The following is a 27894-nucleotide window of genomic DNA, read 5'->3' as shown; positions in this document are numbered from 1 at the left end:
AATGGCAACATGGCTAAGTAATGGCTTTGATTTTTTCATGTTTTTGTAACAGAACTGCCGTCTGCTTTCAATGATATTGGTAATAAAATTCCATAGTTTGTGAGACAGTGATATTGTGGTGAAGACTAATAATCTATTGTCCATAGTTTATGTGAGGCCGATGTGATTCCTATATGCAGATTAATGTGACAAGAAGTTTCTACATTCCCAGACATTGAGTATAAATCACAATCTCCGTAGAGTATATGATAATGGATCTGGTCATTTTCTAGCATCGCTCAAAAACTTGCTTCCTCGGTCATTGGTCGCCTCAAGAAATATCGCAAACTGTTACCGAGAACCTGCCAAGGTTCATAAAGCAACATGTTCATACAGAGAACACAAGAGTAACATCAACAACAGACCGAGGAAGTAGACTTCGATATTTCATACCAGTTGCAGAGGCTTGCTGATGGCTTTACCCTTGTAGCTGACATGAAACTTTGCCTTGGCCAACAACCCCTGGGTGCCGAAGTAAGAAGTAAGAAACATCGGTGTGATTGTTATGCTAAGGATATTGTGTTTCAAAATATGAGAAAGATATAAAGGAAAGGAAATCCAAAGGCGCAGAATATATGCAGATGAATTATCACCTCGGTGTCAAATTCTCCTGATTCAACGGAAATGTTAATGTCAGTGATATTCTTTACAAGATCCACCAGTAATCCTGGTCGATCAGCTGTCTCCACTAAAAACAAGCTGCCACAGAAATACAGTCAACCCTTTAGTAATTACTGTTCACATGCTAAACACTAGAAACAGAAGGTTATTATTCTTGAAGGAGACAAGTTTTTTCCAACTTATGACAGTGTAATCCACAATAAAAACTTGATAGAATCGCTTTGAGAGCATTGTGATAAGAAAAATGTGTATCTGGACAGTATTGAAGAAATCAAAGCACAAGTTACCTTCGGTCAGGACCATCATCTTTGACTTTTATATGGGTTGCTATATCCACATCAACCTGAGGAATTGCAGAATAACAAAATTTTGAGCTTAGATCAATAACTTGGGGACTTAAATCTTCTCTGAATAATTCATAGATGAATAGTTTAACATTCTCCCCTTAGGACATCGGTTTCAATGAGAAAGAGAGTTGGAGACGGGTAAACACAAATAACATCCATCCTATGGGGACTATGACACCCTTACCTCACTTTTAAGAGTTTGCAGGAAAATGTTTTACTATAGAGAAAAGCCAACAAATTTAGAATTTAATAACTTATTAAGACGGGATAAACAAAGAGAAACCTGTTTTGGTTGCTCTACTCCAAAGGCAATTCCCATTGCTAACTGTGAACTTGATTCCTGTTTGACAGTCGTTTGGTTACACATATAAGGAGATGCACATCTGACAACTGACCTTCTTTAATGATATTTAAAGAGCATAAATGCACATCCAACAATGATTACCGGGTGATACTGAAGCAAATTGTTTATGATTGTCAAACGAATGGCCTCCAGCAGCTCTGGGTCATCAACTTTTCTACCAGTACTACTGAAAAAAAGCTCCATTGCTAGAGGCAGTCAGATTTGCTGTAAAAAGATACTGTAATAACAGAATCATATGGCCCATCAGAAACAAAATTATAAAAAACATTATTTCAGAAACTCGTTTGTTCGATCCATGAATTTCATCTCATGGAATATCTCTGATCTTCTGGTTGTTAGTGTACTTTGGCAGCATTGTCATGTATGGACACAAGTAACTTCCTCTGTAAGTATTATTGACGGTCACCTTTCCTTTATTTAAGAGAGAGACTACGGATGGTTTGGAAATAAAACAAAGGGATCCATGTCTTCAAGGAAGATATGGAACAACACTTTTGAGCACAGAAAATGTTGCATTATAACATTTAATTTCCTGTTATAAAGTTCGTAGCACAATTAATCTATCCTTCATTCCTGTACAAAATTGAACGACAAACCAATTATACTGACTTGGTAGGAGAATTCAAGAATAGCAGAGAGAAGGAATACTGACAAAAAAAATAAATCCAACTTTTGTAAACAAGTGAATTCTCAAACCTTATACATAAAATGTAGGATGTAACTTACGATTTAGTGATGGCAAATGTGTTGTGCTTCCCGGAAGAATCCAAAAAGACATTAGCCTTAACAACATTCAGCCCGAGGTTTTTAAGCGCATTCATCTGTAAGGCATTTAATCATAGATTGCTCACAATTGTCTGTATATGCTAACTAGAAGGCAACGATAAGTTGTTCAGAACAACAGAGTTTCAAAATCAGTTAAATCTGGAGATCCTAAATAAATATGTCAACAGCAAAAGAAAGACAAATCTGATGACTATCTCAGCTAGTATAGGACTCCATACCGTATCCAGAAGAGCACCAAGGCGATCTCCGAAGGTTATTTCCACCACAGTAGCGTCTGGATCAGAGTCTTGGTCAATTATAACTTTCGGAGTTGGAATTGCATCAGTCTCATTTTGACTTCCATCCTGTTTAAAACACCATTTCCTCTATTTAGTAAATAAGAAGAACTTGCAAGTTCATATGCACTAAAATCCTATAAAAACAGCAAAAGCCGCCCCACACCTCAACGGTTGGAGCCGATGAAGCTTGCACAATAATTATTGTCCTGGAAGATGACAATCTGGCAACAATCATATATGGTTAGAAGAAAGTATAATGACAATACAGAATGATGAGGTGAAAATGTATTTTTATTCATGGAATGCTTGTATAATGATGTAAAACTTGTGCTCATTGTCATGGGGTGCTAAACTGTATTCCAAAAAATGCTTCTCTATTTCACTGATTAGAGAGAGGCTTTCAGATCCGCAACAATGTTTAGCAGCTATCTTGTAGCAGACGAGTCCTTATGCAGCTATTCCTCATATTAATGAGCCATTAGGGGGGTTGAGACAACTGAAATTAAGTATTTAGTAGTAATTTCAAGCGTGGAAGCTTTGATAAAAACATGAAAAGGGCAAATCTAGCTACCATTGTTATTAGTAGCAGGGGATTCAGGAGTTGGCATTTAGATGAGGTATGGATGGTGCATCCTCTGGCCAGTCCTTAAACCACTAGAAAAGTTAATTAACTTGACATGGAGAGAGAATTATCCAACAAAAAAAGAGTAAATCGGTCACATTTAAATGGGTTATTGTTGTTTTCAACACTCACTCAAGTTCTTAATCAAATCCAACAGAACCATAGAAATCATCCTAAGATCTTTATTCAATAAAGATTCAAACTTGAATGTTAAAGCTGAAGCAGTCGTATTCACAGCCAAACATTACTACACAAACACCTAAAAAGAGGGAACAATGTCTGAAAGTAAGCATACCTTCTTCGTTCCTTGCATAAAAAAGGAAGCTGTGTAGGAGCCAAGCCAAAACACAAGGGATTTTCAACCACTTTAACATTACTAAAGTGAAATCGAAGATTAGCAAAAGCCAAGGACACAGCCATTTCGATCTTTCTCTTTCTCTTTCTTTCAAGAACTAACCTGTATTTCCAGCAACAACTAAAGACAAGAAACAAAAGAAGAACAAGAACCCAAATGAAAGAACATCACTAATTCCAAGAAAGACAAGGAGAGGACTTGAGAAGGAAGGAGAAGTGTAGTAGTTCTTGTAATATCCGCCATGAGAAAGAAAATGAGCATTTAATATAATATCCTATCTCTTTATCTTTCTCTCCCTGTGTTTCTTTCTTGCAATTTATCTCTAACGTCCATTCCTCATCTGATCTTCATTTCTTTGTTTTTATTTTTATTATTTTTATTTTTTTACTTCTATATTTCTTTTTATTCATGAATAAATATACTTTTTATTTATTTATTAAAAACTGTTTTTTTTTAATCCTCCATTTGGGACCATGGGGACAGTCTAACAATAGAGACATGTTTGGTTAAGATACCTCTCTCTGTCTTCATCGAAGGGCTCTCTTTTACCCAGAAAAGCAAAAGATAACCAAACGAGTGTTGTGGCTTTGAATTTATTGCAAGATATTTTCACCTGGAAGCTTTTTCTTATGGGGCCCTCTTGAAGTTAGAAGAGCTAAAATCTGGACCATTTATGAGCTGCCAAGTGTGGATATAATTGAAATCGGAAGGCAGCACTCTAGAGTTCCTTACATTATTGAATTCATTAAAGTTTCGGTTTTTGTCCTATTGGGATTTTGCCTTTGATGGATAATAGCACTCTAGCATGATCCATGATCCATGATCCATGGTTAATGCCTTTCTCAAGCACTGGAATATCAAGCGCAAATGATTGGGCTGATTACATAATGGGTTCCTACAAAGGATTCCAATAAGCTAAGTTCTCTTTGCGCAAATTCAAAATCGGCATCAAGACTCGTGCGTTTCTATTATGACCACTTTTTTTTCTTTTGATTTTTTTTGGTCTACTAGCTTGACCATAGTTAAAAATGACATATACATGGCAACTGTCCAAGCAATGATATTCTTCTAAAAAGAAAAAAATATTTAATATTCTCATTATACAAGTCTCAGTCGTCAGTAAGAACTTGGAAGAAAGGCAAACCCAAAAAGAAATGAAAAGGGGGCTACATGATCATTATCCAGCAATCATCTAGGCAACAAAATCCCTTGGGTACAAGGTAAGGTGTGTTTCTACTGCTATGAGCAAGGTAAAGGTAAAGCAATCATCTTCTTTATCCAGGTTCCAACCTGCAGGAAGGGTCCATTCAAGCATTCCCATGAACTTAATAACCCTTGTTTCCTCGGATTCTAGCTCTCATGTCAACCTGAAAAAACACAGAATATGACTTGTCAATAGAAGGGAACTTTGTAAACATTTAACGGATTCAAAACTGTTTCTTTTCATGATAATTTTAAGTGATTTCTTCTTGATGCTCTTATTCACCTGAAAGTTTATCTTCAAATTAGAAATCACTAGTAAAAACAGAAGCTTTATTCATCTTCATTCACTTTTGGTAATTCCCATACACCGCATATAGGAATGCATATGGATGCATAATGTGTAGAGGCATGGTCAGGCACAGACTGACACAGAAAATCGAATTGCTCTTGGAGCTAAAAGGAATACAGTCTCGTTGCAAAGTGCAGAATAGAAGAGCATACATTTACTTAGTTAAGGAACTAGGATTAGAACACAGTTCTTTTAAAGTCAGAGATGTGGGGGGTTGTAGATTACTCTGAATCAGAATTTTCAGTCTCGGCACCACTGCTTTGCATCAACCTGTGATGTGGAATATGCAACTAACTAATCTAACAGCATAGACAAACTATGGCGGGCTATGTAATAATGATCTAATAACTAACAAAGACATTTTCATCATTGCCAAACAAGTGTCCTTGTGATAGATAGCATTAGTTTTGTTAAAAGAATCAGCGCAGCCTATGAAACAATCATGGAAATTTAATTGTCTTGCCACGGCCTATGAAACAATCATGGAAACTTAATTGTCTTGCATTCTTTCATTTCCAGATTATAGGGCCTAGCAAACCTTAAACCTTATATAATGCGTGTATTAGACCTTCAAAAGGCTCTCCATTGACTTACAGCATCAAGTTCTTTAACTTTCAGCCAATTATTACCATCGAGATTCAACCTTTTTTCACCCCGGTTCAAGTTAGAGTCCAAACCTAATGAAGCCCAAAACGCATAGAACTTTCAATTCTCACCCACCATCTAGTGAATGAAGAAATTAATGAGAACTAATTGGTTTTTACAATCTTGTCTAACAAACTCTCACTATGAACCAAGGATGAAAACAAGGAATAATTCATATAGTGTATAATTTAACTTCACTTGGTTGATGAATAACCAGGAGGAGTTTTATTGGAAATCCATAAAAGGTCTCATTTGATGTAGTTATATGCATTCAATTATCTTCACAATAAACCAAAATAAACCACGTGGATCTTCACCTTTATGATGTTCAAAACAAGAACTTGAACTCGAAATTACTGTTTCCTTTACTCAGAGGTCCCCTGTAACTCCAATCTATTGAGACTTTAATTGCACAGTGATGCTAGAACTCCAGGTCCAACAAATATATGCAAACTAAACCCATAATTCGATCCAACATTGGTCAAAATCAAATTATTACTCATCGCAACCAAAGCACAAAGAAAAATAAAAGTTGTCAAGAAAAGAGAAAAGAAAACTTGAAAAAACCCACAAACTAGAAAACAGAAAGAAATCAAATGGAATAAAAAGCAAGAGAGAAATAAGATCATGCCTGGCCTCTCTTGCAATTGAAATAAGTTTCTCTAAGTCCCACACACTCACTTGGTATGGAAGGGCTCTTCTCTCCTGCACAGTCTTTATATGATCGATTCTCAATCTACATACATAAAGCAAAAACATGAATCTCAAAAGGACTGAATTAGACCAATGAGAGACCTTTAACAATAAAAACACCATCTTGGTAAAGAATGCAGTACCTTAATACAATCAGATTCACTGAGACACTTGACCAGTTCCATTGCAAGTCCCTTGCAAGACTTTGACATTTCCACTCCTCCTAAAAAACCTAAAAAGATAAGTACTTCAAAATAATTGCTTTAAAATATCAAGATTCCTGCATTTGTGTTTAAGCTTAAGATTTTCAATTCTTAGAAAAAATTATTAGCAGTAGTTTCATTGAGGCATTGTTTCAAACAGGTTAAGAGTGCTAACTCAGAAACGTGAAACGAAGCAAGAGATTCATAATTTTTGGAGCTGAATCTACCTCAAATGATGCTTGAAGCCTACGACTGTAAAAAGCCAAGTATAGAGTGAAGAGAGGGTGAGATTTCTGAAGCCAAACCTTGGCGATTTGCGCCAGTGATTATCGATGGGGGAAATGAACAGAGAGAAGGAGAAAAATTCTCGCGTTATGGAAAATATTTGTTTCTTATTGTACATATTAAATTACGTTTAAGCCGATGAGTAAATTACACTTTAGTTACTTTAGTTTAATAAAGTTTTTAATTTGATCCATTTTCTAGAGCTGAGCATAAATTCCTTGAAATCGTCCAAATCTCCCTTTTTAAATGCATTTTTGGTTTGTTTTAAACGGTAAGATTAAAAGACTTGATGACTGTTAGTATATATAACCAATTCATGCATGGATTTGTGGTTTTAGATTATTTTAATCATCAGTTCTTGAATTTTATTCTATCTATTAGAGTTTAGAACAAGATAATCGAAGAACTCGAGACAATTTTTCAAACATAAACTCATCAGTTCAAGTGTATTTTTTTTATAACCAAGTATTTTATAAAAAATATTACGAAGAACAGAAAATTCGACCAAGCACAAAAGCCAAGACCTGGTTATACTTCATCACACAGTGTTAAACCTGAACCAGGCCCGTCCGAGGATGAAATAGGGACCAAACGAACCTGTTGAGTAAGATAAAATAACCTTCTTTACTGTCCTTCAATGCAAAGGAATCGCATGATCAGAACTAATAAAATGGAGGAGCTGATGAGAGTCTTTAGCTGGATTGTGTAACGAAAAGAAGGCAAAACAAGAAAGGATTATAATTCATAGGGCCACTGAGTTCAAGCCAACTCCCTTATTATGCCTGGTATTTCAGCTAGAAATTGACTACAACAGAAGTGGCATGTGACCTTATTCAAACTTTAATTATATATACAAAGGGAGAAAAATTCTACCAAATTAACAATACTTTAAAAGGCGTGAGTACTGAAAGTACTGTAGTTTTTTTCATGTTACATGTTTTTTTTTTTTTTTTCCGTTTCCCCCCCCTTTTTTTTTTTTTGAGATTTACATGTTTTTTTTCTTTTTTTCCCAAGATTATTTTCTTCTTTTTTTTTATTTCTTTTATTCTTTTTTGTTTTTGTATTTTTTTTAAAAATTATCTTTTTTAATTTTTTTTAATATGGAACTGGTTGAAAATTTAATTCTGTAGTTTAAAAAAAATATTATGAATTACTATAATGTTTTCCTACATGATTTTTTTTTATGAATTTTTATGATTTTTTTTTTAAATGGTCTTTGTTAATTTTTCTTTGTAATTTTTTTCTTTAAAATACTGTAAATTGTTACAATGTTTCCCCACATGGTTTTTGTTTTGCTACAGTGTTTCCCCACATGTTTTTTTCCAAAATTATCTTTGTTGATTTTTTTTTAATATTAAGCTGGTTGAGAATTCAGCTTTAACTTTCCCCACATGTTTTTTTTCATTTTTTTTTTTTGCTTTTTTTTTCCAAAATTGTCTTCTTCTTCTTCTTCTTCTTCTTTTCAATTTTTTATGTTTTTTTTTAGAATTGTTTTTGTTGATTTTATTTTTTTAATATGGAGCTAGTTAAAAATTTAGCTTTGTATTTTTTATTTATTTAAAACATTGTAGATTGCTATAGTATTTCCCCACATGATTTTTTTTTGTTATGATTTTTGTTTATATATTTTTATGATTTTTTTTTCAAAATTATCTGTGGATTGTTACAGTGTTCTCCCACATGATTTTTTTTGTTATGATTTTTGTCAAAATTATCTTTATCGATTTTATTATTTTTAATATTGAACTAGTTGAGAATTACAACTGTAGATTTCCTCATAAAACACTATAAATTATTACAGTATTTCCCTGCATTTTTTTTCCTTTTGTTTTTTTTGTTATGATTTTTTCCAAAATTTTCTTTGTTTATTTTATTTTTTAAATATTAATCTGGTTAAGAATTTAGTTTTGTAGTTTTTTCCTTGAAAACATTGTGGATTGCAATAATTTTTCTCTATATAATTTTTTTATTTATTTTTTCTATAAATTTACGACAACGCACAAATATACAACAAGCCCACGGCATGGCATGGCATCTAGTTGTTATCTAGATTCTGTGATTTTGCATGAAAGATAAAAGGTTTTCTCACAAGTACAGTGTCTGTTGGTTTCAACTTTCAAATTCTGAAAAATAACCGCAAAACATAAATGACAATCTTTATTAAACAAGTATTTAGCAATTAACATTTAGAAGTGTTAAGAATACAAGTAGATCAGGAAATCACATGCTCTTCCGCATCACCTTGTTACTCTGTAACCCTGCATATTGGAACACCAAGACATCAATTTCACATAGGAAAAAAAAGGGCCTACGATGATTGAAGCATGCATTTAAAAAAATAGCATGTCCAAATTACTTTCTTCTCTTTTTTATTATGTCCTTTCCTTTTTCTCTTCGCAGCTGTGCCTGTTTTGCTGAAAAATAACAAAGAAGAACAAACAAACAAACCTTGACTCGTTTCAACAGATCTTTAGCCTTGGGATCTTTGCTAAAATGATCGCGTACAGGCTGCAAAAAATGTAGTATTTAATTAGCTTGCTGAGCGAGTTAGGATAGAGTAATTTCAAGTAATTATACATTATACAGCATCAACAAACTACAGGTTGTGTTTTTAACTGTTATGGACACTCAAGATCCTCCAAGAGTAACAGTGATGTAATACAGAGGAAGGCAAGGCACAAATCTGACTTAAAAGTTCTGGTCAAGAATAATCAGGACATAATCTTAAGAAAAAAAAAAAAAAAAAGAGTTGTCTGCCATGTGAATCCACTTTCTCCCATTCAAGTCCCCTGAAGTGAGGTTTACCTGCAGTATTGTATTCAACGCTTTCGCAAGAGCTGGTTTCAGGTCACCCGGATGTAATCCACCACTTTCATAGTCAGCTACCAGTTCTTCAAAGCTTTTGTAGACCCTACATTAATATATAAACCGGGTACATAAAAGAGTTAGCTCATGCAGGAAAATAATTGTCATATTCATCAATACAAAAGAGTTAACTCACACGATTACTATATAAAAACAAAAACAAAAGAGTTAACTGTTTAAAAAAGCATGAAGTGACACTAATGAAGTTTCCAACATTCAAGAAATAAAAGAACAAGGACAATAAATGCAAGAACTTGCTGAGATGCACTCTTCCTGAAAAACAAAAACAAATAGAAATGAAGCAATGAGAAGATAAGAGAACTTACTTCTCTCCACCATTTTCTGGATTGCTTTCCACCTTGAACTCATGGAACCATGGGAAGATAATGTATTTAATGTATTCCAGACAAGGATTGCCCTCGGCAATTTGGGGGGGGGGGGCAATATGCCTTCTTTATCTTAGTTTTCACCTCTGCCTATGACACAGTAATAATAAAAAAAAAGGCATAAAAAGTAAAAGTTAACTATGCACTGCTGCAATTTGCAGGGAATCTTTATATTTTCAGGCATGCAAATTCACTGACATTGCAACTTCTCTTAAATTCTCCATACATAAAACCAGAGCATACCTCTTCATCCTCCATGAAGATGGAGGAAGATGGATCACTTTTTGACATCTTTTCTTGCCCTTGCTGTAAACCAGGTAGCATGTCTGCATTCATGAAATGTGGAGTCAAACGTACTTTATTTAAGAAGCTAAATAATATCATCACACAAGTTTTGAATAGAGAAATTAGGAGCATACGATGAGATAAAATGATAGGCTTGTTTTTCCTCTTTATGTCATCACAGTATTCTCTTGCAAGGACGTTCACTTTCCGTTGATCCATCCCCAATTGACAAATGTCAGCCTGTTGAGAATTTTGGAGAGGTAGGAGCATATGATGACAAATGTCATTTGAAAGTGATTTTTGGAGAATTTTGCACGTAAGAATACGAGAAATTGGTTCAATATTTACAACTATAAGCACAAGCACCTTAAGAAAAAAATGTCATCACACATGCCCAGATTGAAGAAATTGATTAAAACAAAATTCCAAACTCAGATTTACAACTGCAAGCACAAGTACCTTGAGGAAAAATATGTCTGCACATTGCATGCATGGGTAGAAAATCTGGGCTGCCGTTAGCTCATCCTGCTCACTACGGCCCATGATTTGAACACATCTAAGGACCAAAATGCAACCTTTTATTAGTTCCCTATAGAATCACGGACTATGGAAGCATCCAATTTTCAAGCTCTATCAAGTACCTCATTATCCTAGGAAGCTTGTTCCTGCGAGCTATATCCATAACAAGAGGCCAGTATTCATGAGCCCTGGAGTTGATTTCGTCGGAAGACCACAAAAACTCGACTTTATCTCCATCAATATCCATCCCAACTGCCTTCCATATCTCAATAAGATATTCTCCCACTGTTTTAATTTTCTTCAAGTCTCCTCCCATTTTGTTATTTAGTTGCGCAAACCAGTCAGCAATCCAAATTTTCACTTTGCAACCAGCTTTAGTCAGCTTGTTGACATTTATTGTCTTCATAACTCCCTGTTCAACAACAGTAAAAGCACACATATAAAAACTAGACTGAACAAAAGCTCTAAACATAAGCTTCAAGGCATAAACTGAGTCAAGTGACGGAACCAAGGCGCAATTAATAGCAAATGCCTCCAGGTTGACAAGGCAATGCTAGAATTGAAATCAACACTACTCCACAGATCCTTAATCAATAACCACTTGATACCTTTCTCAAAAAGATGTAACCTTTAAGCCTCAAACTCATCAATCATCACAATAAAGGCTAACCAAGTAGACTAGACTTTCATTACTAACAGCAAAATATATGAGAAACCAGATAAAAACAAGATTGAAACAACAAAAAAGAATATACCTGAGCAATGTGCATTCTCCCAGAAGGTTCAAAACCATCATAACAAATGGGTAGCGGTTTTTTATCAAGAAGATTACGTAGTTCATCTTCTTGGATGCATTCTTCACCAACACTTCTCACAAGTTGAAACCTTTCCTCTAAACTCATCACCCTATAAATCAAAACCCATTAACAAAATCCAAAAAAGATTAGAACTTTAAATGAACCAGTTAGAATTTTGACCAAACAAACAAATTTAAAGAAAAAGTAATTACTGGGGTGTAGAGGGATTTGATGAGGGTGAAGCTGAAGGGGTGACAGAGAGGGGTTGCATCTCTTCAGATGGAGGGGTTCGGTCATTCTCTTCCATTGTTGCTGTTGATGCGAAGGAAAGGAAAGGTCTTGTCTTTTGGGTTAGCAAAGGAGGCGGCTTTGTTATTTGAATCCTACTGGTTTATATATAATATATAGAAACATTGATTCCTTAACGATAAACCAGGAACACTCTCTTTCTTTTTTGATACCATTTCTCTCTCTCCTCTCAAGGATACAATTTTGAAAATCAATTGAAGCCTAATCTTATATTTTTAATCAATTTGTTGAAATAGTTGAATCCAAAGTGATTTTACTAAGGATATATTATTGGAATCATTTTCCTTTTTCTCATCTCGTATTATTCTCATATCTCCAATTAAAGTAACTTTAAATTTCTGTTTACTCTGGAATTATTCTCTGTTTGTACAGTATATTTTACAATAGCTTAATTAAATCATATTATTTTAATATATTTTTAAATAATAAAAAATTAAAAATATATATTTATCATGCTTCCGAATACCTCTAGCAATAATTATACTTTAGTAAAGAAGGTGAGCAGGAAGAATTTGATATTGGGTATAATATTCTTTCTAGTGGTGATGATGCCAGCCCCCCTCGCCGTCGCCGATGATTCCTTACAAGAGGAAGCGATGCTAAAGGTGGGTTTTTGTCGATGATGACCTCGATATTCTGATTACTATTAGACGTGCCATAAATAGGAATCTGGAGTGTGATACGCCTAGCGTTAGAAGCAGCAGTGGTGGTGGCGGCGGTAATGACAAAAGCATTTTGTTTTTAATACTGTTTGTTTTTGAAAAGTATCTTTAAAAAAGTTCAATTTTTTTTATTTAAAATTAATATTTTTTTTATGTTTTTAATCATTTTAATATATTAATGTTAAAAATAGTTTTTAAAAAATAAAAAAATATTATTTTATTATATTTTCCTGTGAAAAACAACCGCTAACACAATTTCAAACATACCTTCAAATCAAAGTTTGAGTTTTTTTTGTTCTTTACCCTGCATGTGAGCCCGTTTAGAAACGCGGGCCAACCCGTGTTTTTAAAAAATTTAAATTTTTTTTTGTTAAAAATTAATTTTTTATATATATGTTTTGGATCGTTTTGATATGCTGATTTTAAAAATAATTTTTAAAAAATCAAAAAATATTATTTTGATACATTTCAGCACGAAAAGCATTTTAAAAAGCAATCACAACCACACTTCCAAACAAGCACGAAAAGCATTTTAAAAAAATATTATTTTCATCTACCCAGGGGATGCTCATAATTTTGTAAATAATCTGAATTTTTTTTTGTTAATTTTGTTTTGGCACCTATGTAAAGTATACTATATGATAAATTATAGGAGGATTAGGATAAATTTTTTTGAAATTAATTATTGCTTAGTCTCTATTTTACATAAAGGATTAATTAGTATTTGTAGTTTTATACTAGTTTATAGCTTGCGTTTTCGCTGCAGGTTGAGCTTAGATTTTTTGGATAGTAGATAAATCATATCTAGATTGTTAATTATTTTTTGACATTGGTTGAAAAATCCTGGCCCCGACTTCTTTATTAGTGTTTCATACACCTATCAATCCTATAATTTAGATTATGAATTTCATTGCATCAAATTTATTTTTTCATATTATTATATAATGAAAAAAATACAAAAAACTGTTTAATCCTATAACTTTTTTTGTTGATAAATCCTATTATTTCTAATTTATTTTATAATTTATCTCCTCCACAATTCCATGTCCTTGTTTTAATTTATAATCTGAAAAATATAAAAAATAAAATAAATTCATGCGAGATAAATAAATTTTATTAGGAAAAAATGCGTTTTTTGGAAAAGAAAATCTTGCATGGTCAACGTTGGTTTAATCACCATTTAATTATTTTTATACTCATTTGTCATTAATTAATTAGTTTATTATCTTCCGGACTAGTTTATAATTAATTGTAAATTTTAAGTAAATATATTATTATAAAACTCAGCTCTGTTAATCAACTCAAGGTCCGGATTGATTCTAGTTAAAGAAAAAATACAATAAGGAGTGACTTAATCTAATCCGTTAAAAAACTCGAGTCAACTTGTAACCTAGTTGTTTTGAGATAAAACTCAGACAAAACCTAGCCCTCAACCCATGATTCTTTTTATAATTTGTTATTTAAATAAAATTGTTTTTATTTTTTTAAAACAAAATATTTGGTTGGCTTAGTTTAATCCTTCCTGGTCATAACCCAAATCTTATTCAGAATCAATCTCGATTCAGATTTTATAATAATGGTTTATACAAGGATGAGAAAATTAATTGCTTTCTAAGTCGGGTTGTAGCAAGATTTCATTTTTATAGCATCACGTTTTTTTTTTTTTTCCATTAGGATTTTTTACCAGTTTAAACCATTAACAAATTTCTAAGGTGTACATGGATCTGCCCCCTTTCCATGATAAAAAAAAAAAAATGGAAAGAAGCTAAGACCTATCTCCACAAAGGAAAACAAATTAATGGGGCAATAAATTTCCCACCTCTATTCCATATGAGTGTTCCTCAGCTCTCAGAAACACTTCTATGGTAACAAAATAATATTAAGAGATTCATGGAAGCGAGGGAAGAAGATGAATGGTTCTTCATAAAGGGGAAGGATTTGACACCCATCAAGTTTCTTTCGCTACAAAACCATCAAATAAGAAATCTTTCCTAAATGTATAGGGTTTGCCCCTCTACAGAAGACTAAATATATTCTGGTCTTCACCCTTGTTGTTCCTCTCAAAATAGAATTGTAGAAGGGAGTCATTAATTATGGAGGAAATGAGTGCTCTTTGTGGTTATGAGGTGAGCCTCTTCAATGGTTTCGTTTATGTTAAAACTTATCTCTAACTCATGTTCTGTCCCTCTAGATTTCATGTGCATATCATATACCATCACTAAAGTGGTCTTGTATAGATAGATTACCATTGCTATTTAATTATAGCATAATATATTGGTTTTTAATCTTGTATTTAAGTATCAATTTCTTGATGATATCATTGTTTGAAATATATTTAGTGATTAAATAAATAAAACTAATCTAATTTCTGACTGACCACACCATATTGATTTTTCTGCTACTTGTACTGTTCCTGCTTGCCTGATGCCTAGAAATAGTTGCTCATCACATGGATTCATTACAGACTACTGTTTATGCCAATGGGAATCCATGATTTTTCTAAAAGAAGGTTAGGCGTTGGTATGCCCACCCTGAAACTATGGGGCTGTTTTTTCGTTTATATGGTGGAGCTTTTGCTCTTCTCTAGTTGAGGAAATCCCAAGCGATATCATCTCCTAAACTGCCTGTTATGATTTTTGGCAGAGCATGGATGACCTAAAACATAAGCTCTTGTACACAACTCTTGAACTGCAGAAAATGAAAATGAAGGCGAATGTGACACTGAGAGAACAGAAGGATACTGTGCAGCATTTGCTCAATCTCTTAGCAAATGCTTGCAAAGAAAGAGATGGAGCAAGAGATCAGCTACAGACATTGATTTACAAGTCAATGTCTTCTACATCACCTGGTCAGATTCTTTCTCAAGTCCAACCTGAAAGCCCCGTCTTAAACACGACTCCGAAAGCAAACCTTAGCATATCAGAATCCAATTCTGAAACATACAACCGACTGTCACACTGTTCATCTTCTGTAGATTCATTCTTTGATGCTGGTTCATCTCCTGACTTCCCAAACAAGAACATGGCAGGATCGAGCAATATGGGGTTATTGAATCAGCCTTTTGTTCAAGAACAGCACAACTGGACAAAATTCACTGGTTTAGTCTCTTCAGGAGGGAACAATGTTGAGAATGACAGGGGCATTGCAGTGATTGATTATCTTGCTCAGGGAAAGGTTCTGCCTCAGAAGGGAAAACTCTTGCAAGCTGTGATGGATGCCGGTCCCCTGCTCCAATCACTTCTCATAACAGGACAACTTCCTCAGTGGCGAAATCCTCCTCCCCTTAAAACACCTCTTGGTATTTTACCAAATTCTAACAAAGCTGCGTATGTTCATCAGAAGCCATATGCAAATCCAATTTCTTCTGTTTTGAGGGCTTCAAATTCATCACCATCAAATAGAATGAATCATTTATTACAGTTCACGTCAAATTCTATTGGAGCTCCTTCATGCTCGGGATGGAGCAATGCAAGGATTATAACTTCATCAGCCAAAACAAACTCTCAAGTCCCACTTTACAAGCGACAAAGGTTGATGTGAAGTTATAAAATTTTGCCTAGTCTTTATTGCTTTCTAATTGTAACAGTCCAAAGTATGAATTTTTTCCTAGTTGGCGGAATCAAAATGACATCTCTCTTTACTTTGTGCTTGATTCACCTGTTCACTTTCTGCTTGCCCATTCCCTCAAGCCAGCCAGACCCTCCCTACCCTACCGCCTACCGGTAACTTTTGCGGTAACTTTTGCTTGTGTTTCTAGGGCTACACCACAACCAAATCATTCCAAACCTGCAAAAATGAATCTCTAGTATGCTTAGAATGCATAGTTTTCTTTTCTTTTCTTGTCAACGAACAATGAGGAAGCTAATATATTATGAATATAGAGGATGAGAAACAAGACGAATGAAAACTTGGGTAGATCCAACAATCTAACCAATAATTTAGTTCCAACATGCTTAATATTCTTATACTTTCAAAATAAAGTAGAAATAACAAACAAATACTTGTTTACACCAATCGAGGCTTAAGATATGGCCATTTGATTAGGGGGCAAAGTTGCAGGCTCGGAAAAACTCCAGATCATAGTCGACATACTTTGTCCAAAGCGGCTGGTACCTAGGAATGGCGGTGGCAAGCCAAGGTTTTGAATCTCCATTGTAGTGAATAACTGCAGCATTTTGAATCTTCTCCTCGCTAAGTCCTGGGTTATAGCCTAGCCCTAGAACATGCCATGACTTGTCTAGTGGCTTTGTTGTGGAATAAAATGTGATTAAACCTGGTGGCAGTGTCCCCAACCTCCACAAAGTTCGATTCCCATTCTGCAACAATATCAAGATCAATAGTCAATAACCACACAAATAAGATCAGAACTCAAAAGTCAAAAGAATAAGATAAGTATTTACCAACTCTTGCCAATAATGATACTTTTCAGTACAGTTGTCTCTTCTCCAGGAATCTAAATCAAAAATGTTCATTCCATAAGCCCATGCACATGCCTTGGGATCGAACGTCTCCTTAATCAAAGGATGATCAAACTTCAAGTATTTATCATATCGATGGAATGACCCAAAACATGTCTCGACCGCTCCATTCACTTTCCCATCCATGTCAATCTCCCACAACCCTGTCAAGTCCTTTTGAACCACTACATCATCATCTAAAAATAAAATCTTGTGCAATTTTGGATACATTTCTGGCAAATAAAACCTCAAATGGTTCAGCATAGATAAATACTTGGGGTTCCTGAACTTTAAGTTGCTAGAGCCGGTTGTCGAGTTTTCGAGTCCATTCCCATAATAATATCCCAGCAACTCTGCAGATTCTTGTTGTCGAAGCACTGGCACATAAGATGAGTTCAGGAATTTGTAATCTTCAACTGCTTTCACTTCAATGTGCGTCCCATTGTGGTCTTTCAACTTGAACATCACTTTCATTGCTGCAAGAGTTGTCCTCTCTGTCACAATATGTAAAACATGTTTCCATGGCTCCTTTGCGTTTTGCACCACTGAATTCACCACCACTGAAGCTGCAAGAACATTATCTGAAAATATAGCATAATGGTAAAGATTCGGATCTTCAAACTCTTGCCGTGGCTGCCGTGACTTCGTCTGTTTGTTGATGTAACGAATAGGATTCTCAATCCTCTCTTGCATTAACCGCAATGCAAGGCAATGCAAGTTTCTTGGGATTGCTTTTGCAGCAATTGATTTCGCGAGCTCACCTTTAGTTTTCATTTTTGTCATCTGTCCCTCCAAACCAAAAATTGTGTCTTTCAGTTTTTGAATCTTGAGTTGACTATCAAAAGACCCTTTTGAGTTAGAGATCAATTGCTTAGCAAATTTAACTTTCTCTTTCGCCTGCTTTAGAAATCGGTGTACCAATGCTGTATTGGAATCTGAAACATCACAGTGAGAAGCCTTTTTTATGAGATCTGTGAAGTTTATCGAAATCTCAGCAAAATTCCTAACAAGCTTAGAGTTCTCAAGTTTTAGTTTCCGAGCTATGGAACCATGCATAAGCACCAAGCCTTGGTAGTCAACCACTGACCGCACAGTTTCCTTCAACTGGGCCTTGAGAGCGTTTGATGTGAGAGAAAGTGGATGTCTCCCGTCATTACGTTCATATTGTTTCAAACCTAAAACCTAACGAAAACATAATTATGTTAGTGATCGCTCATTAACAGTCCTACTTCAAAAGGAAAGGAAGATATTTCATGCATGTCTACATTTTCCTCATAGAATTATGGCCTCATCTTTCAAGACAAATTGTTTCTGCAAAATATATATAGTTTCTTTTCTGATATAGCTAACAAATGTACAAACAGGGAGAAAGAATACTTACATCATGGTCAGTGGGAGTGGAAGAACCAACATGAACGTTGAGGAGGAAGGAGCAAGTGAAGAAGAAGCAGCCCATAACCGCAATGGTAGAGGCTAAACCCTTGAAGGAAAAAAGGAAACTCAATGCCACTCTTCTTCTGCTCCTAGCCATTTCGCACACCAAAATTTCAGAGAACGAGAAAGCTATGGCTGTCCAGTATGGTATAAAGGCAATTAAGTAAGAGTTTAAGCATGGGTAAATCTGTTAACATCCAATTAGAAATCTTATTTTATTATTATAAAGGGGAGTTAGAGAGCAAGATTAACTGGTATCAAGCATGGTTGTTGAGGTGATAGTTATCTTAAAAGAGTTTTGATAAGGCAAGGCAAAATTCTGATTTTATCTCTTAAAACTGGCAAAGCTTCACCAGCCCAGTTACCTTTATCCAAAAAACTGTAGAAGTTACCTGCTTAATGATTAGCCAGAAGTGAATCTTGGGGGAACTCTATCAGAGGATCAAAACCACTAAATTTCTCACATGGGAGAGAAGGCAGAAAGTTTTACACACTGTTCCATCATCTATATTGCTCTCTGCCCCAACTAAGAGAAATAACTTGAAAAAAACAAATAAAATAAACTTAAGAGCAGCTAACAGGATTCCCAAATTCTGTGCAGAAACGTGGGATGTCATCATCAAAGAGTAAGAATGGAAAACAAATACTTTAGCCCATGATTTCTAACAGGTTCAGTCAAAGCCCAGGAACTTTCCAGCTTTGCGCAATAGGTATTAGAATTGAGCAGCCGCAAGGGTTCTGGGCACAAAACAGCAATAATTTGCTCCAAACCAACGCCGCCTGGATCAATGGATCCATAGTCCATACCAATAAATTACGAATTAAGCGGTTTCACAAAGAAAAAAACTTGGAAAAATATCAAGAAAAAGTACCATTTTAAGCTCAAATTCTAAAAGATTTTCTGAACAATATCCATCCAATTAGCAACTTGGATACAATATCTGAAATCCTAAATACTTCTCTTGGCAACATGACTTGGAATGATTAAGCAATCCATTCAAACACTTAGTACAATTATCGAGGCTGAGATCTCTGGTGCACTGCACTATACCATACCTCATCTCGTTCCCAGTACCGTTATAACAGTCTCGGACAAACATGGATTTCGACTGTCCGACAGATTCTATAAATCTCGGTAAAAAATCATTCGCCAAAACATCGGCCGTTTCAAGTCTAGAATTGTTGTAAACATAACCGTATGGTTGAGTCTCTAACAGACGAGGAAGCTGCGATGCGTAGCATGCATTGATCATACCATACAAAGGCCTCGGAGCTGTTAGGACACAGCTGTAAGAAGTCGCAACTTGCTTTCGCGATGCACTCGCGACATAGACTAAGGGAGACATCTCCTCGGCAAAGATAAAGACCATAAACTGTGTCTGGTTCGTGGCCAGGACTATAATTGTAAAATCCAGCATTGCTAGCATTCAATCTTAAAGATGGAGGAGAGCTTGAAGGTTACTGAAAGATAAGGTGTCAGCAGTGGCTGTTTTTCTGGATCCACAAAATGGATCTACCACTGTTGTTGCTACAACATTTTGCTTGGTAATAAATATACAAAGATTAAACTAAAAATAGCCCCCCCAAACGATCATGGATGGCATTTTTATGCATGATTTCCTTCTTTCAAGGCATGAACTTTCCTTCTATATATATATATACCTGCACCAGAAGCTACAGCTATCTTTCAAAAAACACTATCTAGAAAATTTATAGCCATCCATGAAAAATGAAGCTACAGCCTACTATATATAACACAGCTATCTTCAAGACAATCTAATACAACCTTTTGATGGAAAATGAAGGTAAAAAGGTGTGATGCTGCCTGACATGATCTTCTGTATTTGCTAAGGTACAGAGGATTATCTGAATACAACCACCAATCCATCATCTTCTTACCATATGAAAACACATCAGCTGCTTCTCTATCTGAATACTATTGATGTCACTTCCACGGTGCATGAAATCCAAAAAAGCTCATGTGGGTTTAATTTAGGCGCTCCCCAAGTTGAATAAATGGGGTTAATTATTTACATTAGCTATCTATAATCTATATATAATATTAAAGCATAAACAATTCAATTAAGATTATCAATTAATCATTTAATTAAAATATTAGAATGAAATGAGGATTACAGACTAGAATAAGCACATTGTTATTTATTTTAATTATTTTCTATTCTTGTTTAATAGATTTTAAAAAGTACATATTTTTTAATAATTACTGACGGTGTTACTGATTGACTAAATTAGTTGATATATTCTGAAGAGTTGAAAAATAATTACTGCAAATATCACTATTATTATTTAATCACCGACGGAATTACATACAGTTTTTTTGTTGGTGATATATCAAATTCACGGGAAAAAATACTGGCAATGTTCACCAATAGAAATACTGATGGACTGAAGCGAGTTAAAAAAAAATTTACTCACTTTTTCTGTTAATAAACCCATCAATGATTTTATTATTGATAGATCATGAATTACTGATAATAGTTTTTTCGATGGGGGTATTTTATTCATAAGTCTGTCAGTAAAATTTATACAGAAGGACTAAGAATATAAATAACAACGTAATATTATTGTGGTGCGTCTGTTTATTGGCCAAAACTATAATAAAAAAAAATACAGGGATTAATTTAAAAACAGCCCCCCAAACTACCACGAATGGCATCTTGATCATCGATGCGTGATTTCCTTCTTTCAAGGCATGGATTTTTTTGTATATCTAGATAGAGAACCAGTAGGACTTAACAACTCTCAACCAGCTGGTGATTTAGATAGCTTAAACAAATCAACCCCGTGATTCACCAATCTAAAACTCTATTGGATGGGGTTGAGTTTTATTTGGATTGTATTAATTTTTTATCAAAATAGTATTTTTTTAAAATATTTTTTTAAAAGAATCAATTGAATCGTCAACTTATGATCCGTAATCTTGTATGAATTAGAATAGTACCAGATTGTATCTTATAAATATGGTATGGGGTGAAAGAGCAAATTAGGACTCTACCTATAAAAAGAGAGAGAATAATCGACTCTAGAAGGAAACAAAGAGGTGAAAGTTTAGAAAAATGAAATTAAGCGACCAAATGTCACCACCTTGTGAAAAAGATATATCCTTGCTATTTTCGGGTGCTAGCAGTAAACTATAGACTGATTAATAAGAGAATGTTGATTAAATCATACGATCATTCCATATGGCTGGGGGATTCCTTGTAAATATTAACTAATGTCAATCTCCCAAGCCCCAGATAGATGATCATTCTCCGTTTGCAATAGATGCAGCCACAGAATAGTAGTAATGCTACAGGAACACCCGTGGTTACTCTCTCAATTCCTGAAGTCCTAATTGACTTGCTAGCTCCTGTAATGTTCATGGATAATTATTTGCCTCTGATTCTTGTTACTGGGGAAATAACAAGTGTTACTGCAAGCCTGCAAGCTAGCTTGGTTTTGTGGATATATCGGAACAAAGAATTGAGTGTTTAAACGAAAAAAGGAGGGAAGGTAGAGATTCTCAAGGTGTCAAGGTATGTCCAAATATCACTTTGTTGGGGTCAATGCAGAGACATCAAGGTTCTTAAACTGCAGATGAGACGAGCCATCAGCAGCAATTCCAAGCCCGCTAACTATTGTTGGACGTTAAAGAGCTATCAATTAAGAAGATGTTAGTTTGCTGAAGGAAATGATTAGTAGGAGATTTGATGAGGTGATCATGGCAGTGCTTCCTAAGTAAGGTCATTAACTTACTATAATCAGGGTCCGTCTTTCACCAACTCAATCCATACAACAAGGGAGAACGGAAAAACAATCTACAAAAATAGCGCTGCCTAACTTTCACTGTAATGTGCAGGTATGCTCCCTTGTGTTCAAGAATAATGGACCATGAGCATGGCTACAACCTCACTTGGCCCTTCGACTGAGTCCATAAACTCCATGGCTTCTCAAATGTTGTGGCATGACTTCCGCCCATGAGCTTTTTATGGCTTTAGTGGTTTTTTAGTAGATTAGATATGGTGTTCCCTACACACGAACGTAGTTTTCAGGCAAAAGGATTGATATTTCTCACCAAATGACATGATCTAAAAAGTGCCCATACACTATACATAGAATGATGTGAAATAGCAAAGGGAAGATTTAGCCTAACAGAGAATATAGCCCTGTAGGATTTGCTTTTATGTGATTGTTATGTTTTTGGATAAATAGAAAGAGGATTAAGAGCTAAAAGCATTTCCACTTCGAATACAAATCATACCAAATCTTTTGCCAATTCAACACGTTGGCTGGCCCCTACTAGTGGTCGTCTAAATGCTTTGAGCACTTGTAAGATAAAGAAGAAATCTCAAGAAAGCAACAGAGACCATTCATGCACCAGGAACCAGCTACACCTTACAAGAACAAGGATCCGAAAAGCGAAGAGAATATATGCAATATGCCCTTTTCATTGAAAAGTACCCCCCAGATTGATCGACAGATTCATACCCCAGAAACTACGAACAGTGTAGACCATGTTGGGTGGGTGGATATTCACACAAGTGACCCCAAAGTTGTGAGAATTTTTTTTATGCTCTTGCTATGGGCAAGTTCACTCAAGTCCAGTGGCATACAAAAAGAACGGTGCTCAGCTCATTATATTCTTAAGGTAAATAACGTCTTGCATGGAAACTAGCATCGCCAAGCCTAGCCCATGTGTGCTGGTCTGTAAAAGCTGGAAAAGACAGCAAAGGAAACTATCAGTCAGATTATATGGTTAACAGTTAACCCTCTCCCTCTCTCTCTATGTGACTGGAACCTGCACCCTTTCTGGCTACAGGACCAAGTTCGGCAGGAAAGATAAAAACTAGGAAGTGGTCCTCAAGGATGATGCTAAAAAAGGTAACAATAATAACCATCCCATGTAATGCAAACTTTAGCATTCATTTTTTAGTTCTGTTTTGGCAGCTGCCTGCCATGAGTCACGAGTAAAATCTTGCTAAGTGAATTTAACGAGTTATGATATGTAGCAACATTAACTAACTAGCAGAACAGATGTCTCTGTGTGTGTGTGTGTGTGTACATATTACATATCCAATCAATGCGCCCCCACCAAGGCCAATAACAACTCATCATAGCATTTGCAAACAACTAGCCCCACATCCAAAAAGAAACACAGACAACTATTTTAAGCATATTTAGTAGTATAGATTTAGCTAACACGGCAAAGCTGTCCTGTCATCTCCAAAGAAAGCAAAACTTTCAAACACAACATATATGAAGGACTGGACTGGACCATTTGGGTAAGGGGGGGAGCAAAAGGCGTCTTTTAGAGCATTTATAGAAAGCTCTATCATGAATCAATTAGATTAGTTACTAATTAAACACTGTCCAATAATTATAAAACATCCCCTCCCAACTTTTTGCAAAATCATGGAAATGATGAGAGTTGAACGTAGGTTTCCAAACATCCCTAATCTAACAAGATAACCAAAAATAAAATGCATCATAAAATGGCTGATTATATAAATTTTGATACTTGAACAATATGTTCAACAGTTATGTTAGCAGAAAGGGAAACGGGTAAAATCACATGATAGATACTGACAAGGGAAATTGAAAAGGACGAAACGCATGGTACCCTAGCATGGCCATACCAAACATGTTATGCTTTGCTTTTTCATTATATTACAGTTCACTAAGAGACACATTGCTGTCAAGAACAATACACATCGTATTCTGGCTTTCCAGCTTGTGGACCTGTGGTTCTTAACCAACCATACCAGCAGCACAAACACTAACATTCAGATACAAAGGGAAAATGATATTTGCATTGAACAGTGATATCTATAAAGATGATAGTATTGGATAAATAGAGAGAGACTAATGCATTAATACTACAAAGCAGAAACAAAACCTAATGTCATGTATCCATACAAGTTTGCACGATTCCTTCTGAATCTTTACACCCACCTGGAACTGTAAAACAGAAATGGCAAAAAATAAAAAATAAAAACACTCGTCACTAACAAAAATCAAACCTTCTTTCTTAACTACATCTTCAAAACCCTGAAAAACAACAAGAACAAGCAATCACTCACTCAAAAAAGCATTGAATTACTAATCTGATTTGATTAAAACTCAAAAACACAAACCCCCCTGTTCTCGTTCCCCTCCTAAACATCAAAATCCAAATGATCATATCAAAACTTGCCAAAAACTAAAACAAAGTAAAAGCAATAACAAAAGAAATCAAAAATAGGGTAAAATTATCTTTATCATAATCATAGGCATCTTAATCTAATTCAATCAAAACTAAAAGGTTCTGTGACATTTTCTCATTTCCACCTAAAATAAAAAATCCAAGCCCACCATATCAAAACTCACAAAAAACCCATTAAGAGATAAAAAGGGAAAATTTTCACATTAATATCATAAACAGCAACAACAACAACAACAAAAATAACCCACAATAGTAACATGAAAAAATCAATAAAAAAAACTACAACAACTACCTACTAAGCAATTGGCCTAGGAGGCGGCGGCAACATCAAGCTATGAGTACCATTCCCACCACCCCCCTCTCCACCTCCACCTCTTCTCACAATAAACGGATGCTGCAACAACTGATTGGCAGTCCACCTCCTCGACGGCTCCCTCTGCAGGCAACAAGCAATAAAATTCCTAAACTCCCTTGATGCACTCGCCGGCGCCTCCGGTGGTTGTGACATACAAATTGCACACATTAAACTTGCCCAATCCCCTTGTCTTCCTACACCAAATGGAAACCTCCCTAAATAGAACTCCAAAATGCTAACCCCTAAACTCCATATATCCCCTGCATACCCATCATACAATCCTTGATTCAGATCAGTGTTTATCCTTTCTGGACTCATGTAAGCAATTGTTCCTACTGAGCTATTGCAAGGATCCATCGTCTGTGCTAATATTCTGCTAACCCCAAAATCAGCTATCTTAACATTCTTTTTAGAGTTAATTAACAGATTGCTTGGCTTAATATCTCTGTGCACAATTTTCCTTTTATGCAAGTAGGCGATGCCGTTTAATATCTGCCGAGCCACGTCAGATAGATATGCCTCGTGGTTTATGTGGGTCCCTTCTAAGGAACCGTTGTCCATGAATTCTAGAAGGACCTGGATCTCACCGTTGTGATCGAACATGTCGTGGCATTTAACGACGTTAGGGTGGTTGACGTCGCGGAGGATCTCGATCTCGCGGCAGATCTGGTTGCGAACGGAGTCTTCGTGGTTGCCGTAGATGACTTTGAGAGCATAGAAGCGGCCGGTTGGACGGTGGACGACTTTGTAGACGGTTCCGCCGCTGCCGCTTCCGATTCGGTTGATTCGGTCGAGCTCGGAGAAGCTGAGTTGAGCTCGAGCTGAGGAGACGGAGGATGAAGAGGGGTTTGAGCCGACGGAGTTGGGCGGGAGAGGGAGGGGGACCGCGAGGGCAGGGTCGCGTTGTGGGAGAGGGAGGGTTAAGTCAGGGCGGCGACGCGGTCTGCTGTTGTTGGTCGGACGATTAGTGGAGGAGGGGGATTGTGGTGGTGGTGGTTGAATCGGTTTCATGACTCGGTGAGTTGAGTCGAATAGGATGGGCTGGGGAATTTTGAGAGGGAGAGGGGGGATCCTTTGGTCTGAGAGGGAGGGGGGGGGCTATGTGGGCTATGTCCGGGAGGGGAAGGAATCGGTACTTTAAAGGGAGGAATTTGTCACGCGCTTTGGAGGAGAGTGGGGGACTAGGGCCAGTGAGGGATAAGTGGGGTCCAGCGAGGAAAGGTCAGAGCAAGGGCGTGAGTACGGTAAATGCGCGTGAGGGGTAGGGTTTTAATTGTCTGCGGGTGAAGACATTGGGTATCTCGTGGAAATTTTAAGACTTGTTTATGGGTTTTGTACCCATTATTAAAATATTTTTTAATGAAAAAGAACAAAAAAATCTACTCTCATGCTTGTCATACTGTGATTTATTATGACATTCCAAGATATATTTTCTCTTGTTACAAAGGAAATTGTATCATTCCAAGAGTATTGCCACACTATATTGAGAGGTGGGAGTTTAGTTCTTAAATTTGACTGGTTTTGTGGATTGATTTGAAAAGCTCACATAAATTTTGATATTGATTTCAGCCCAACTTGATTTGTTTTATTCGGGTTTATTTATGACTTAGTTAACTAAGACAAATCTAATACGGTCTATTAAAACTAGAAAATAAAAAAATAAAAAATAAAACAATGTTGTTTGAATATAAAAAACAGACTCATATTGAATTAGTAACTTGTGGGTTATTATGATAGTACGATTAAATAAATTCAAGTTCAAAACTTTTTTTTATCTTGTAATATAGAAGTTATCAATCAAATAATAGAGAAAGCTATGTATAAAACTGCGCTACACTACGGGTCTATATTATTTTTTTGCAAGAAATAATGTTCAAGTTATATAAATACATTTTAAAGAAATAAAAGCAATTAACAATCAGAGTCATGACACTAACTAATATTAATAAGTTAGTTTTATTTTAATTGGATGATAAAAGAAAAAACAATGATATTATATAGACAAATTTTTTTAGAAAAGATCACAACACCTTGAAAAATAAAAACAACATGACACAAAATTAGATTAAAAAAAAACCAGGACAAGTCAACAAGCACTAAAAAACATAACGGATAAACAATTAACTACATAAAAGGATCTAAAAAAAACAGTAATTAAAATAATAAGAGTGAAAATTAAAATAAAAAATAAACTAGAGGGCAACTAGATTTTTTTTTATTAGATGGTTAAATTGAAAAAAGAATATCTAGAAAAAGGGGGGGGAATCAAGGAAAAATTTGAAAAACAATAACACAACATAAACTTGGATTGAAAGGTAGAATAAAAAACCAATAAAACTTTTATAAAGAAGTCAGGAAAAAAAATAAACCCATAGAATATGGACCATATAAAAAAACATATGAAAAATTAAAATTGAAAGACTAAATAAAAAAGAAATAACACCTATAAGGGCAAAGCATAGGAAAATAGATTGAGAGAAAAAGAAACACAATTTTTTGTCTTGAGAGTTAAATTGAAGAGAAAAATAACTCCAACAACAAAAATTGAGGACCAAATTAAAAATAATAACACAAAATAAACTTGGATTGAATGGTAAAATCTTAAAAAAAAACTTTTATAAAAGGATCAAGTAAAAAAAATTAAAAATCAAGAGAATAAAGATCAAATTGAAAAATATAATATATTACAAATTAGAATTTAAAGGCTAAATTGAAAGGAAACAAAACTCTTATTAAAGAGTCAATGATAATATTAAGAACTCAAAAGAAAAATAACCAAATCACAAATACAAAATAACAAAGAAGACCATTCAAATCCCTTCCCGAGAGTTCT

The 27894-nt window shown here is 35.2% G+C and overlaps 5 protein-coding genes and 1 pseudogene across 25 annotated transcripts; 1 reads left to right on the top strand and 5 right to left on the bottom strand.

Annotated features, from left to right (window-relative positions):
* Window positions 1–14: 14 nt before the first annotated feature.
* LOC7486848 (ACT domain-containing protein ACR11) lies at window positions 15–3746 on the bottom strand. Of its 2 annotated transcripts, XM_006379354.3 has the most exons (10): window positions 3353–3744; window positions 2599–2656; window positions 2376–2501; window positions 2098–2192; window positions 1453–1537; window positions 1291–1347; window positions 948–1003; window positions 633–738; window positions 433–501; window positions 15–341 (listed from the first exon to the last, which is right to left on the bottom strand). In XM_006379354.3, exons 1-10 carry the CDS (start codon window positions 3475–3477, stop codon window positions 279–281), a joined length of 840 nt encoding a protein of 279 aa, XP_006379416.2. In that variant the 5' UTR covers window positions 3478–3744; the 3' UTR covers window positions 15–278. The 2 variants fall into 2 exon arrangements, with proteins under 2 accessions (XP_006379416.2, XP_006379411.1); XM_006379349.3 differs by lacking the exon at window positions 2599–2656 and having other exon boundaries at window positions 3353–3746.
* Window positions 3747–4459: 713 nt separating this feature from the next.
* On the bottom strand, window positions 4460–6957 carry LOC7486847 (uncharacterized). 4 transcript variants are annotated; one of them, XM_024606700.2, is made up of 4 exons: window positions 6811–6957; window positions 6446–6525; window positions 6241–6345; window positions 4460–4779 (listed from the first exon to the last, which is right to left on the bottom strand). In XM_024606700.2, exons 2-4 carry the CDS (start codon window positions 6512–6514, stop codon window positions 4738–4740), a joined length of 216 nt encoding a protein of 71 aa, XP_024462468.1. In that variant the 5' UTR covers window positions 6515–6525; window positions 6811–6957; the 3' UTR covers window positions 4460–4737. The 4 variants fall into 4 exon arrangements, with proteins under 4 accessions (XP_024462468.1, XP_002310953.2, XP_024462469.1 ...); XM_002310917.4 differs by having other exon boundaries at window positions 6446–6534; window positions 6733–6946; XM_024606701.2 differs by having other exon boundaries at window positions 6446–6534; window positions 6811–6939.
* A 1964-nt stretch (window positions 6958–8921) lies between these two features.
* Window positions 8922–12120, bottom strand: LOC18101274 (tyrosine--tRNA ligase 1, cytoplasmic-like; annotated as a pseudogene).
* Window positions 12121–14357: 2237 nt separating this feature from the next.
* LOC7486846 (uncharacterized) lies at window positions 14358–16263 on the top strand. Of its 2 annotated transcripts, none has more exons than XM_024606726.2 (2): window positions 14358–14739; window positions 15308–16263. In XM_024606726.2, exons 1-2 carry the CDS (start codon window positions 14707–14709, stop codon window positions 16151–16153), a joined length of 879 nt encoding a protein of 292 aa, XP_024462494.2. In that variant the 5' UTR covers window positions 14358–14706; the 3' UTR covers window positions 16154–16263. The 2 variants fall into 2 exon arrangements, with proteins under 2 accessions (XP_024462494.2, XP_002311916.3); XM_002311880.3 differs by having other exon boundaries at window positions 14359–14739; window positions 15257–16263.
* Window positions 16264–16514: 251 nt separating this feature from the next.
* On the bottom strand, window positions 16515–20685 carry LOC7486845 (galacturonosyltransferase 8). 3 transcript variants are annotated; one of them, XM_024606725.2, is made up of 4 exons: window positions 18897–20685; window positions 18452–18639; window positions 17014–18252; window positions 16515–16929 (listed from the first exon to the last, which is right to left on the bottom strand). In XM_024606725.2, the coding sequence occupies exons 2-4, from the start codon at window positions 18599–18601 to the stop codon at window positions 16654–16656; spliced, it is 1665 nt and encodes a 554-aa protein (XP_024462493.2). In that variant the 5' UTR covers window positions 18602–18639; window positions 18897–20685; the 3' UTR covers window positions 16515–16653. The 3 variants fall into 3 exon arrangements, with proteins under 3 accessions (XP_024462493.2, XP_002310951.4, XP_052310864.1); XM_002310915.4 differs by having other exon boundaries at window positions 18452–18593; window positions 18897–20684; XM_052454904.1 differs by having other exon boundaries at window positions 18452–18587; window positions 18897–20684.
* A 1937-nt stretch (window positions 20686–22622) lies between these two features.
* On the bottom strand, window positions 22623–26177 carry LOC7486843 (mitogen-activated protein kinase kinase 5). 14 transcript variants are annotated; one of them, XR_002983375.2, is made up of 3 exons: window positions 24999–26177; window positions 24401–24552; window positions 22623–23218 (listed from the first exon to the last, which is right to left on the bottom strand). XR_002983375.2 is itself a non-coding variant. In XM_006379346.3 (3 exons), exon 1 carries the CDS (start codon window positions 26070–26072, stop codon window positions 25002–25004), a length of 1071 nt encoding a protein of 356 aa, XP_006379408.2. In that variant the 5' UTR covers window positions 26073–26177; the 3' UTR covers window positions 22623–23218; window positions 24525–24552; window positions 24999–25001. The 14 variants fall into 14 exon arrangements, 11 of the variants coding, with proteins under 11 accessions (XP_006379408.2, XP_052311176.1, XP_024462996.2 ...); XR_002983376.2 differs by having other exon boundaries at window positions 24421–24552; XR_008059916.1 differs by having other exon boundaries at window positions 24401–24462.
* Window positions 26178–27894: the final 1717 nt, after the last annotated feature.

The sequence above is a fragment of the Populus trichocarpa genome, chromosome 8 (assembly GCF_000002775.5).
Source record: "Populus trichocarpa isolate Nisqually-1 chromosome 8, P.trichocarpa_v4.1, whole genome shotgun sequence".
NCBI classification, from domain to species: domain Eukaryota; kingdom Viridiplantae; phylum Streptophyta; class Magnoliopsida; order Malpighiales; family Salicaceae; genus Populus; species Populus trichocarpa.
The sequence above is the reverse complement of the archived record's forward strand: the minus strand, read 5'-3'. Positions and strand labels throughout refer to the sequence as shown.

Bases quoted from the DNA above. Each gene is read 5' to 3' on its own strand.
- LOC7486847 (XM_024606700.2), bottom strand. From the start codon at position 6,514: ATGTCAAAGTCTTGCAAGGGACTTGCAATGGAACTGGTCAAGTGTCTC. The intron at 6,346-6,445 runs GTACTGCATTCT...TTATGTATGTAG, and splicing joins GTGAATCTGATTGTATTAAG to ATTGAGAATCGATCATATAA. The intron at 4,780-6,240 runs GCATGATCTTAT...GTGTTTTTTCAG, and splicing joins TCAATTGCAAGAGAGGCCAG to GTTGACATGAGAGCTAGAAT.
- LOC7486848 (XM_006379354.3), bottom strand. From the start codon at position 3,477: ATGGCTGTGTCCTTGGCTTTTGCTAATCTTCGATTTCACTTTAGTAAT. The intron at 1,538-2,097 runs GTAAGTTACATC...GCTTTTTTTCAG, and splicing joins ACATTTGCCATCACTAAATC to TAGTACTGGTAGAAAAGTTG. The intron at 1,348-1,452 runs GTAATCATTGTT...ACTGTCAAACAG, and splicing joins ATTTGCTTCAGTATCACCCG to GAATCAAGTTCACAGTTAGC.
- LOC7486846 (XM_002311880.3), top strand. From the start codon at position 14,707: ATGGAGGAAATGAGTGCTCTTTGTGGTTATGAG. The intron at 14,740-15,256 runs GTGAGCCTCTTC...GATTTTTGGCAG, and splicing joins GTGCTCTTTGTGGTTATGAG to AGCATGGATGACCTAAAACA.
- LOC7486843 (XM_002310913.4), bottom strand. From the start codon at position 26,072: ATGAAACCGATTCAACCACCACCACCACAATCCCCCTCCTCCACTAAT. The intron at 23,219-25,002 runs GTAGGTAGTTGT...TGTCTTTTCCAG, and splicing joins CCTCCTAGGCCAATTGCTTA to CTTTTACAGACCAGCACACA.
- LOC7486845 (XM_024606725.2), bottom strand. From the start codon at position 18,601: ATGGCTAGGAGCAGAAGAAGAGTGGCATTGAGTTTCCTTTTTTCCTTC. The intron at 18,253-18,451 runs GTAAGTATTCTT...TGTTTTCGTTAG, and splicing joins CCACTCCCACTGACCATGAT to GTTTTAGGTTTGAAACAATA. The intron at 16,930-17,013 runs GTAAATACTTAT...ATATTGTTGCAG, and splicing joins ATCATTATTGGCAAGAGTTG to AATGGGAATCGAACTTTGTG.